This window comes from Acipenser ruthenus, chromosome 10, assembly GCF_902713425.1.
Source record: "Acipenser ruthenus chromosome 10, fAciRut3.2 maternal haplotype, whole genome shotgun sequence".
Lineage (NCBI taxonomy): Eukaryota > Metazoa > Chordata > Actinopteri > Acipenseriformes > Acipenseridae > Acipenser > Acipenser ruthenus.
Window position 1 is genome coordinate 37024304 of NC_081198.1, and position 13199 is coordinate 37037502.

A 13199-nucleotide genomic window follows, 5' to 3' on the forward strand; every position below is an offset into this window, starting at 1 on the left:
ACAATGACGAATGATACAGAATGCAGGTTTGTAGAGGGGCTGGATTAGACAGGTTTTACTGTATTCCTCCACAGTGCCGGTATGCTTTTCTATTTGATTATACAACAGTCATTTACTACACATTCAGTGGTTTCTGATTTGGGATCAGTTACAGCAACGTAGCTACATGGATTTGAATTCTCTAGTAAGGTTTGTGTTTGAGTTTATGCCAAGAGCTCATCACCACACCCTATACCAGTAATTAGATTGCCATGCTTTTGAGCCCACAGAGATTTCCATTGGTACTTGCTTGTTTATGAGGTTATTTAAGACAACCTCCCCTGACACAGTACTGAGATACATTACTACAGAGTGGAGGAATAGAACTGAAAATCTAATTCATGGATTGAATGGTCTTAAACTGAAAGCAGAACTGGGAGAAAAATCCCATTAGTGATCAGAGCATGTATCCTTGGCACCATCTTCCAGAACAACCTGCAGTAGTAACCTCCTTGAGAAATTCCAACAGTTCGTTTTTTTCTAGATGAACTATAAAAGTTTTTATTCAAAATAGATCCATTGTGCATGTTTTTTTTTTCTTCAGAAAGCCACTATCAATTGAATTAATTTAGCATATTTTGCCTTCCAAACATGCATTACAAATACCAAAGCAATCATTCTGGTATCGATGGTGGAACCCAATCTGCATACAATAAATTGAAAAAATGAAATGAATCTAAAATGAATGCTTTTTGAATCTAAAGACAGATTATTACCCCCTGAAAAACATACAAATAAAGTCTTACCTTTGACAAGACTGGTTTCCCCTTTTCATAATGGATTTCCACATAATCAGAAGATAGCAGGTCACTGTGAATAAGAACAAGAAAATAAATTACTTTTGCAACATTATTCAAACTTGTACCTGTCAAGCTATTGTGGCCCAACACACTTGTTTATAGGGACTTGACTGTCTCTTACTTAAAAAAGGAAATATTTTATCAGGTATAAGTATTACATGGGGCGCCCGAGTGGCACAAGGTGTGCCCTATATCTTGGAGATTGCTAGTTCGAATCCAAGCTATGCCACTGCCGACCATGGACGTGAGTTCCCAGGGGACCACTCACAATTGGCCAAGCGTTGCCCGGGCGGAGTAGGGGTTAGGTCGGCTGGGGAGTCCTTGGCTCACCGCACACCAGCAGCCCCTGTGGGTGGCCAGGCGGCACTTGTTTTGGTGGACGCAAGTGCTGAATTTCGTCTCCCCCAAGTTAGTTCGGGTGTTGCAGCGGTGAGCCAGGTTGAATAATAATTGGACGTTCCAAAATTGGGAGAAAATTGGAAAAAGAATAAAAGTAATTGTTCAAAAAAAGGTATAAGTATTACATTACTTGGTAGGTTGTAATAATAATATACTATGTCATGATGATACCATTTTTTTTTTAAATAATTTAAAATTGATCACTTCTTTCTTTTCCAATGTACAGTATAATTGCCTATTGAGAACAGAGTTACATTTCAAAATCATTAAACTTTTAAACAATAAAGTGTAGAACTGTGAGCTCAAATGTTCTTAAAGCTGCAAAGAAAGTGCAGTGTGTCCACATGATTCCTCAAGGGACAGGCAAACATGGAGGAGCTATCAGCGAAGCTACAAAAATAGAACTGGCATAGCTCCCAAGTGAGACCGTTTTCAATGAAAAAACAGCCAGTCCAGTTAAAAAATGCAGGGCCTGTGAAAAACACAATGCTAAAAATACTCAGGCATCACAAAGAGGGAATAGGAAAAATTGAAAAAATGTCAAACAACTCTCGCTAAGACGACGCAAATAATAGTTCAATTAGTATATTGTGGCTCTCTTCATTAACATATTTTTTCTTAGTACATACAACAAAACGTGTACTTTGCGAATTGTCAAACGAATAAGTTTGCGCTGCGAATGGCCCATCTTAGTACATCTACCCCTAAATGTTATTAAATATACGAGGGATAAGAAAAATATCATTGATCTCAATAATTGCTAAATAAATACTTTCCGCCAGGAATGTTAATCACTTTTATCTGTTTAAAAAAGTGTGACTTACCAAGTGTTTGTACATTTGGCTTCAGTTGTGGTCATGAGGTTGTATTATTTGTTAACTTGGAACATTGGATACATGAGAAACAAGCAGAATGCACGTCTGTGAAGGACAGTGAAAGGTGCTATTTTTACTTGAAATCAATGAAGGCAAAGCAAATCAAGATCACAGCGCAGTCCTCACACTCAAAAGCAGCAGCAGAGGACCCAGATTAATCAATGATTTCAAGACAAGAGTGTTTGAATCTGACCTTAGTTCACTGTTAGATTCACAGAATTGCATTTCACAGGTCACGCTTCAAAGATCCAGCAAATCTTATGCATTTTAATGAGGCTCTTGCAACTTCTTTAATATTGTAGCGAACCTCAGTTCCCACAGGCGGGCGCATCACACAGGGTGAGGCAAGCCACACACAGGCGGAGGGTGGGCGTGAACCCGGGACCTCTCACACTAAAGCATAGCGCCGATACTCCTGTACAAAAGAGCCGGCTCCTTTGCAAGGAGTGTATATCGGGCTTATGTCTTCGTGTGTGATTACGTCACCTACCAGCCCTACTGCTGCCTTCCCCCATGCACGCTACAATATTGTACTTTCTACCTAACCTTTGTTTAGCCTACACAAAACTTGGTCTAATGTATTTCCATTTCTATGGTATTATGTTTTATGTTTCCTATTATCTTAAAAGTGTGCATGACGACACCCTGTCTCCATGTATATCTGCATTTTCTTAATATTTTATTTCAAACCTACATGTGTGTCCTTCATCATTTTCTGCTTTGTTTCTGCTGAGATCAATATTTATAAAGCTTAGTAGCATTCTCCTGAATACTGAATTTCTGTGGTGAGTTGTTTTTAAAAATGACCACTAGGGGTGTGCCGCTGTGATTAAAAAAAAAAAAAAAAACTAACCCAAATCTCCACAGGCCATTATCTGCAGAATAAGCCTTATATTTTATAATTAATGAAAACAATGTTGAATGAATGACATGGCAGGAAGCCTCTGCAGTAGCAATTTTCTTGATACCACTTGAATTTTTACTTTCACTGAGATGGTCACATATTAGAAACTATACGCAGATGTTAAGAGACGCACTTGTCAAGTTCAATTGTCTGACTTTGTAAAAAAGCTGAATTTCTGGCAGTTACCAGCTAAATCAATGTATTCTTAGTGAAAAAGCAGGATGACAATGGCCTCCTTATTTTAAATGATATGTTCCTTATTGCCCTTTCTATTTAAAGAAACAGCTTCTTATTGCACGCCTGTTGGTAGTATATACATAATGGCATGCCAATAGCTGTACAAAATAATTGTTTGTGACAATATCTGCATATGAGTCAGTTTCTTGCTTAAGGCTGTGCTTCTGTGCTTGTCTAGAACATTTTATTTGAAAATAATGTAGAAGGGTTGCTTGGAGCTGAACATGAAGCTAAAACCTTCGCTATCTCATAACCTTCAAGTAAATGAAACAAAGAAACTGAAAAAAATAGACTTTTTAAGGTTAAGTGCATCTGTTTTTGTGAACATCATCCTCTGCAACTTATTTCACGAAAGGTGCATGACACAATTTGGCACAACTCAGCATAACTGGCAGTCTGCTTGTGAGAGCCCAATGACTAAATGTTGGTGGTGTTCAGGTCACGTGGTGTTCGGGTCACGTGGTGTTTAGTGTCAAGTGATTTGAATGGAACGAAGAAGGCTGTTCAGTCCTGGCATTTAGGATTCTCCAGACTCAAAGCACCTCAAAGCTGGTTAAAGGCAGACTTAGAGAAAATAACTCAATAATAGGGTAGCAGAGCCCTGCATTTTATATTGCTGGATCACACATTATAACAAATAAATTATAAATCCCAGGAAATTGCCTAAGAAAGTCAACTCACCAGCCAGACTGGTACATTAGCCTTTTAAATGAAAAGCTACGGACAACCTTTAAGATACACAAAATATATCTGAAGAGATTGCATGGTAGGCTACATGGCTTAAGAAGATTTTAAAACTTTTACCAACAGCAAGATGGTTTATAAATGTACAGTACTGTACATGTTTAGAACTGAAAATGTAAGTGTCAGACTTACGGCTTAAATGATTATTTTTCTGAAAGTTTTTTTCTTTGCTGCTTTTTTTTATTCAAGTGAGTTCTCCAAAATATGTAGTAAATTGGGCAGTGACATTTGTTTGCAGGAAATCAAAAATGCTGAACTTCAAAAAGTCCCAGAAATTAGTACTACCTGCTCAAGGCATGGCTTCCTGGCAGTGTGGAGCAGTATCCTGGATGTGTTGTTTTAGCGATCCTCTGACATAATTCCCATAGCTGGTTAAGAGTTTTTTTATGATTATGATGCAGAATTGGCATATAATCGCTGCAGCCACAAAATTACTTAGGAACCGTCTTTGTAAACAGTGGAATGATCTCAGAAAATCCAGACCAACTCCTGGATTTACAATAAAGCAGTTTCTTAAAAAAGAATGAATTAAAATGAGTGTTCCCACAGAACCACATTGACATATGAAATGAGCCCGCCATTGTCTTTAAACTGCTGTGAGAGCAACCACTAACATGGAACAATGTCTGTGTCTGAAATCTTTAAACTCTAATCTAAAACACTTTAGCAACAAACGGCCCATCTTTACTGAAGTGTCGATGTACTGATGATCATAAAAATGCGGTCAGAGTCCTTTGGTCCCCATTTATCAAAGCTATTTACACCAGTGTAACATTTGCCCCATTTACAGTAAGTGACATTAAACTGGCAATGTTATGAAACTTGTAATAAAAGACAACGTCTTTTTAGCAAATTGCACCTTAGAATGAAAAAAACCTGCATTTACTATTTTTTTGCTCCATTCTGTTATCATTTCAAAACCTGCAAATATCAGCATAATTTTTTTTAAATAGGCTCGCAATCCAGTGACCCGTGGAGTCTCTGCAAAGTAGAGGTTTATCTTTTGAGTATATATTGTGGGCTAAAATAATTTACAAAACTTTCAAACAAAATACTGCACATTTTGGAAATGTTTAAATTAATAACAATACTAAAAAACACATGTATGCACTACTATATATTGTTTATTTATAAAAAAAAAGAATCACTTCTAAGCAATGTGTATCCTATTAAAATGGTTAGAGCAGACATATCTTACGATCTTTTTTTTGTTTTTTTTCTGAGACAATCTAGTGCCCGATACCAACTGTGGTTCTTTTGTGATACTGACTTCTGTCCTTTGAAGTCGAGACCTCCAAAACTTCACACAAGTTGAAATGAAAGGCAAGCAAAATAACCCACTAGCATCATTGGGGGAGTTTCCATGTGTGTTCTAATTTGTGCTCGAGCCAAATGAAAAATGACCCTACACATTTCAGGTTTCCATTGGCTCAGTTTATTTTACCCAAGAAGAACCTCTTGTCATCCGACATCATACAAATGAAGGGGAAAGGAGGTTGATATGCAAATTAGCCAAACGTAGAGTTCTTGTGCTGTTTTCTCAGACAGCTCGGGAAAATGTGGTTTCCATGCACAGAGAACAGGTACATGAGAGAATCTCATCTGGAAATCCATGGTTGTCAGATGACATCTTGTTTGAGTGAAACTCTAAAGCACAGTGTTAAGCTCATGTAATACAGCTGTGATTTGTAAATGCCTCATGCCTGGTTGCTTAATAATGTGTTTTACTGCTCTTGTCCAAATAGTTTTTCAAATGTCCATTGGTGGGGTGGAATATTGTTAGTTGTGAATAATATTTCAACTAATTTATCACACGGCTTATTAATTAAAGAAAAAAGAAAATAATTAATCCGGAGGTATAATGAAACTGTCCAACCCAGTTATTGCAGACCACCATGGCTGAAAACCAGTGGAGACGTAGGATTATAGAGATCTGTGCCAGACACCTTCCACGTGTGCTCCCAAGGCTGTCAGGATTGGGAGCAGTGGACGTTTTCACGTGAAATGCGGGTTTCCATGTGAAAAATGGCCATGGATTTCCTGTGTTTTACGTCATGCTCACGAGTTAATGAGATTTACGTAATCCCTCTCTGTGGTCGTTATTTTCGACCACAAACCTGATCCTCTCGAGCTGTTCTCCCAAATGTGCATGCGCATCGCAACTTCACATGTAAATAACCACACATGGAAACTCCCCCGTTAACTGCTATACAAGAAAAAGCATGTGTTAGTAAAATCACTTGTTTTGTTCTTTTTGGGGCTAAAGGTACACCTAAAGGAAACACAAGCTGTAACAGATTAAAACAGCAAATATGTCTAGACCTGTCGGATATGCAGTCACCGGTTTCCTTTACTTAGACAAAACAAATAACAGAGTTTAAGAGTGTGTAGCTAGAAGACCATACTTACTTATTTAATGACAGGTCCAGGGTAAATCTGGAGCCAAAGGCCTCTAGCTGAAAACTTGCTTGGGCGAGATGTACAGCCTGGTACAAAAACAAAAAGAGGCATTACTCAGTTCATACTGTATGTCTATACTATATTACATTACTCACTACTGAGATTATAATTAAGAAATACAGTATATGGCTACTGAAACTGAAAGTAATATGGATTCTACACCACAGCCAGGGAACAGGAACCAATTCCAATGTGTAATCATAGTGCTGGTAAAGTGATACAAAACTTATAGCGTCAAATGTATCAAGATCACTGCTGTAAGTACAATTTGAACTAGTTTTTTTCCAAGTGCTTAAATAAAGTAGTTTCAATTTACAAATCCATTTACAGGTACAGTGTAGATAAAACAAAAATCCTTAATTAACCTTCTGAGTTCCTTCTTCCTAGTTTAGTATCATTAAAAGTTATCAAGATTGTAATATATTACAGTTCTATCACAATCTTTCTGTGTTTCTGTGAATTGTTTTACCGGCTATCTGCGTGAAGTTTGGCTTGTCTGTTAAGTTTCTGATTTGCTTTATGTTGTAGCTGGCTGACACTGGCCGCGGGTTAACACTGAAAATACAGCTTTCTAGTCTAAGTCAGTTGTATCCTGGTAAAACCTGTCAATAAATGAATCAGTCAATCAATGGTATTACTTTACCGCTGTTATGCTTTTTACTGCTGACACTGTGCTGCCTCTGACCCAGCACCAAGAAAACACATCACTTTTTCTTATCCAAGAACATATTGAGTTGCTCCTTTCAGGAGTCCTGCTCCCAAACAAAAACGGATAATTCGGGGCTCCCGAGTGGTGCATCCAGTAAAGGTGCTCCACGTGGAGTGCAGGATGCGCTCTATAGTCTGGACATCGTGAGCTCGAGTCCAGGCTGTTCCACAGCCGACTGTGGACGGGAGCTCCTAGGGGATGGCGCACAATTGGCCGAGCGTCGCCCGGGGGGAGGGAGGGTTAGGTCGGCCATGGTGTCCTCGGCTCACCGTGCACCAGCGACCCCTGTAGTCTGGCCGGGCTCCTGCGGGCTTGCCTGTAAGCTGCCCGAGAGCTGCATTGTCCTCCGACGCTGTAGCTGCATGAGTCCGCAGTGTGAAAAAAAGCGGTCGGCTGACGGCACACGCTTCGGAGGACAGCGTGTGCTCGTCTTCGCCCTCCCGAGTCAGAGCAGGGGTGGTAGCGGTGAGCTGAGCTTCAAATAATAATTGGCCATTCCAAATTGGGAGAAAATAATAAAAATTATTGGCAACGACTAAATTAAAAAAAAAAAAAAAAAAAAAAAAGAAAAGAAAAAAAGGAATGGATAAGTCACCTAAATACTATTACAATACTGGCATGATCTCCAGTGTGCCTGCCATAGTGGAACCCTCTGAAATCCAATGCCAGAATAGTCACAATGCAATGCATTCCTCCTTACCAATGTAAGACAGGCCTGCCTTTGACAATTGAATGTAAACATATACAGTTACCTAATGCAGTCAAGCCCTCTTAAGATCAGAGCTCAATTGCCACTTGATCTAAACTCTGATTTGATCCAAAACTACTTGTGTATTGAGTATTTAAAGTAACTTAAGTGTTTGAAAAAAATGACAGTCACCACATTATTTTTATTCAAACAGTTATTAGTGAAGTATCAAAAACATGAAAAAGACATGACAAAGCATTTTTAGGGCAGAACAATTTAGGATCAGTACAAATCACTAATCTAAACAGGTAAAGTAGTTGTGTGAGTGTCTTTAGTTTATTTTGGTCTTTTAAAGTAAGTTTACACTTAGAACCTTTGTGAAATCTATAATGGCTGGGTTTACTGTGCCAGGACACAGTCACATTTTATGAAGGTCAAATAAAGAAAACCAGCAGAGAAACAGAGAATATGTATGAATTATAAATATATTATTATTATTATTATTATTATTATTATTATTATTATTATTATTTATTTATTAGCAGACGCCCTTACCCAGCCTTGGTAAAACCATTAAGAAAAAAAACTTTTGACTTGCATACAAAATGTAACACCTGCAGTATACCTGTACTGCTTTTCCACACACTGTTTTTTATAACAGCAGGATTTGTAAGCTATACAGCAGTGACTCACGCACTATTCACAGAATGATATGAGGATCTCAAGCTATAAGGGTTGGATGGCTATAAGGGTTCAATTCAGTTACTAGAGCCCCAGTGCAGCAGGAGGAATACAAATAGCACTAGAAAAAAATCCTGTTTCTGTGTCTTCAATGACGAAAGAAAGGTTATTGTCAGAATGTACTGTCTGGTGCCACATGATGTGCTGGCAACACACCTGAAACATTACATGCAGTATCTGCCAACTGTCGCAAATCTACTGTGACAGTTGGCCATTTATACTCAAGCATCAGTGAAATTGCAGCTATAAATGTCCCTCGTTGTTATGGTAACCAGTGTAACAGATTATTTTACAAGATACTGCATTGGGGGGGGGGGACATCTTTGAAATGTATACTAAACATTAGGCAAAATTAACGCAGTCTGGATACCAAGATTGTAGCATACACAGTAGAGTAATTGGAGGGAATGGGTCAGGCGGGGGGGTGGGGGGGGGGGGGGGGGGTGTACTAGGTTGATTGTTGCATAATGTGACAGAACTTGGAACTGGACTCACACATTGCCAATTTTCTGAAAAATCTGTTAAAAAAATTACACTGCCTTAAAAAAACTACTTGGAATTTGAGGCACCTAGAGACTCTACCCAGCAGTCTGACACTTAGCTCCTGCTCGACAGACTGCATCGCCAGCACATCGGAAGGCTCCTGTTAATTCCCATTTCCCTCCTGGAATAAAGGTCAAGAAATAATTCATGATTCCTTACGAAGCAAGAGCTGCTGATACAGACAGTCAGGGCTTTGCCATGCTCGTCTGCTTTCTTAGGGGCCCTGTCTGTTAAGAATGACTTTAAAAGCATGACAGGGAGTTCCAGCATTGCTGGAGCTGTTCTATATATATATATATATATATATATGCGCATGTGTTTGTATGTGTGTGTGTACACTACATGTGCTGTGATCAAATATAAAAAATATAATTACATTCAAAACCTAAAACAGACAGACACTTACAATAAGTATTACAAATGCAGTTGTTACTGTTTGTTGCATGAAAGCAACATTTGGCAATAAAGCCCTTATAAAAGTTGGTAAAAAGCATATCAAAGCGTAATAAAGCATTGAGAAAATGTGGTCTAGCATAGGCAAGCATAGTATAGCACAGAGATTTGATGAAGCATATTAAAACTATGGCAAACAATGGCAAATGCATGATACCCCTTTTTGTAAAATCAAAGTCCTATTTCACGTTATATGTCATGCCATAGTTAATTTATACAACAAATGTTTCCTATCTAATTTGAATGTACAGTGGCTTCCTATTACAATATGAGCAGGATACTACAGGCATATTAAAGTGGTTTTTTTTTTAAGTGTACACAGCTTTCTGCTGCTGTAGCTTTGGGGAAAAATAACCCCCTGAGCTATGAAGGCTGGCAGATGGTAGTGGCACCAGTAATTGAGCTCCAAGATTCTAGTACCCTCACTGCAATATGGTGTATCTGCTGAATTAACAATACGCCCACCATTCCTCTCTAAGTGGGATTGTCATCCTTGAGATAACATTACAAATTGCACAATGCAGCATTTCCACAGGCAACCTTTGATAGATAATATCCTTCAAATCGGCTCAATGGTTTTTTTTTTTGGTTTTTTTTTCCCACAGCAGCCCAAAGTGGCCCCCTTGTTTATCTTAGAATGACCTCTACTTTCTGCTTATGGTTACAGTTTAAAACTGTCGTTTTGCCAACCTGTATAGCTGACAAACTCTGTAGCAGTCACTCATATAGATCTGTGCCTTGTGTACAAGAAACAACATTGCTATGTGCAATCTAAAATGGGAAAACTAAACTTTTTTAAAGAAGTAAACGTATGTCTTTTTCATAATACAATCTACTGTAGAAGTATTGTAAATATACACATAATAAACTCATATGACCTAGTTCTTATCCCTTAGAAACTAACATACAGTATGTTCTGTTACTGTATAGATAGCTCAACATACTCAATAGTAGCATAGTACAAGAGAAGCTGAGAATAGACTGTGCATACATGAGCAGTGCATTTACACAGGTAAGTGCGTACATACCTGGTCAAATTATGTATTTTCATTGAAAATTTGGTGAGTTGCTTATAAAGAAAATGCAAGCAAGATATTACGCTCCTACATATAAATTGACATATCAGCATTCCACCAGTCAACGATATTATATTTTCATTAAATTTAATTTACAGTACAAGCAGTTTAAATACACGTGTCTGCATCTTGCCTGATCAAACGTTCAAATGTTTTACATCCTTAACAAAGGGACAAGCGACACAGCACAGCACAATTGTAGTTTACAATCAAATAATGTTTGAAGCCAAAAATATATTATGCTATTATGCTCAAATCAGGATCTCCAACTAACCACTAGGCATACATGTCCTTCCAACAATCAAACATTACACACTTGTTGTTTTTTTGTTTTGTTTTGTTTTTTAAGTTTTTTAAAACACATTTGGCTATTTTAAAATTCAGACAAATATAAAATAAAAATAAAAATTAATTAATTAAAAATTATATATATATATATATATATATATATATATATATATATATATATATATATATATATATATATATATACACCAAACACCCATCCACCCACCCACACACACACACGTATGACTAACCTGGTTTTGTTTTTGTTGATTTCTTGCCCGAGTGTTCAGATTATGGTAGGTGCTCTCTGAGTCCTCGTTAAGGTAATATATCAGTCTGGAGGGGAATGTGATTTCACGTTCAACTTTATGCTCGCTACTGTTGCTGCTGTTGTATGTCTCTGCACCATCTCCCACTGCTGGTGTTGATACTGCGTCCCGAACGGTGTCATTTTCAAGCCAAGATGATGCTAAAAACATGACAACCAATATCAAATGTTTAGTTTGCGTACAGTTATAATTAACGTGACATTTGCATGCAAATTTATAAGTGACATTTAAATGCGGAATGTTATAGACACATCGTCTGCAGATATATTTGTCGGTTTTAACAATATGTTTTGTAAATTAATTATGACTTATTCTATGCTGTAGCATTTGACAGGATCAATAATGCTAGTGTGTCACAGGTCGTAGATACACACTGTACATTCCAGTTTAATCGTGTATATCTTACAGTTTTAAAACGCGACACATGCCCGTAATATTTCTATATAAGATATTAATCATAATGCCGTGACAAATATTTTTTTAGTAGGCTAATTGTCCCAATCCATAGTACAACCTAGATGTATCTGCAAATAATTGAGTGAAAGGCCTGTTTATCTTTTCATTGTATTTTGCTTGATGTTAGCTGTATCTTCCTCGTAACTTGCTGTATAAGCAACGTACCTTAAAATGTAAATCCTATCCCAAAATTCTAGAAAATACAGCCTACGGACCTCTTTGATTTATGTCAATGTTGCTCTGCCCATCTTTAGAATTTCATGCATTTTATTTATCATAATATTGAAAAAAATACAATTGATTTTTCAATAAAAATAAAAATCAATATAAGCAAAACATAGAATCCTCAGAAGATTTTGATACATTTGAGAATCGTGCACAGAAGATACATTGTACCCCCTTATATATTCTGTTAAATAAAACCTGGATTGCATCTCATCATAATCAAGAGCAAGGTTTTTTTTTTTGTCTGCACATGAACACTGTGCTAAATAAATAAATAAATAAATAAAACGCAATGAAGCAAGCATCGAATGGCAAGTTCAGTAGCTGGAAAAGCATTATAACGCGCGCACATTTTTGCACAATTATAACAGAATCAGAAACATTAAAAAATGCTTAACAGGGTGATTGATACATACCCGTTGACGCGAAACCAAATGGCTGGAACCAAGAGAAAAGGATGCTGGCAAATAGATGTTGCAGATATATCAGATACATGATTCATATTTGGACTGTAAAACGTTTGGTTCAACACATTGGCGCTGTGAAGAGTTCGTGGTCCATTTTTGTAGGAAATGTGATATAATGTATTACTACTGTTGCAAATCGTAATTTCTATCCAGTAAAAAATAACCCCTGAGCAGCCTTGTTGCAGTTTGCAGAGGGTTGCCTGGAAGGCGGTGGCTGCAAGCAGGATTGATGAGCCTGGTACTGATGCTGCAGCGCGCAAGTGCTCTCGAGCTCTCTTTCTGCAAATGCAGAGGCTGGTCGGTCATGTGAGTGGTGGTGAGTTACAGTGCGCGTTCCCAGGTGGCGTGAAGCGTGCTAGAGGATTTGCTTAGTTTCAGCTGGTTGTAGCCCACCGTGCAAATATACTATAACCAGGGTCGGACTAACCCATCACTGGGCCCTAGGCAAACATACACTTGCGGGCCCCTGACCCCTGAACAAACAAACATACACACACACACACACACACACACACACATTTATATACATTACAGCCTTTATAACTATAATTATCAGTTTGAAGTTATTATGAACGACTGAATGAATCTGACAGAAAATTAAACTGCAGTGGATGTGCTAAATACATTTCAGAATAAAACCAGAAAAAACTGAAGCCTATGTTAAATCCTGTAGCACAGCTCGACAACGACTTTTAAGCCCTTAAATACACTGTTACTTATTCAACTATAATGCATGCATTGGCATGTGTGCCATGTTCACCCGCTG

At 37.8% G+C, this 13199-nt stretch overlaps 1 protein-coding gene across 2 annotated transcripts in view; it reads right to left on the reverse strand.

The window, feature by feature from the left end:
- adam23a (ADAM metallopeptidase domain 23a) overlaps nt 1-12721 on the reverse strand; it is a 46705-nt gene extending 33984 nt beyond the window's left edge. Inside the window, exons 1-4 of one of the 2 annotated variants that reach the window (XM_059032162.1) lie at nt 12383-12721; nt 11208-11425; nt 6408-6484; nt 786-849 (exon numbers count right to left, since the gene is read on the reverse strand). In XM_059032162.1, coding sequence (XP_058888145.1) covers nt 786-849; nt 6408-6484; nt 11208-11425; nt 12383-12461 — 438 coding nt within the window. In that variant the 5' untranslated portion in view covers nt 12462-12721. The remainder of the gene's footprint in view (nt 1-785; nt 850-6407; nt 6485-11207; nt 11426-12382) is intronic. The other variant, XM_059032161.1, reaches the window with a different exon arrangement.
- Between the last annotated feature and the right edge of the window lie 478 nt (nt 12722-13199).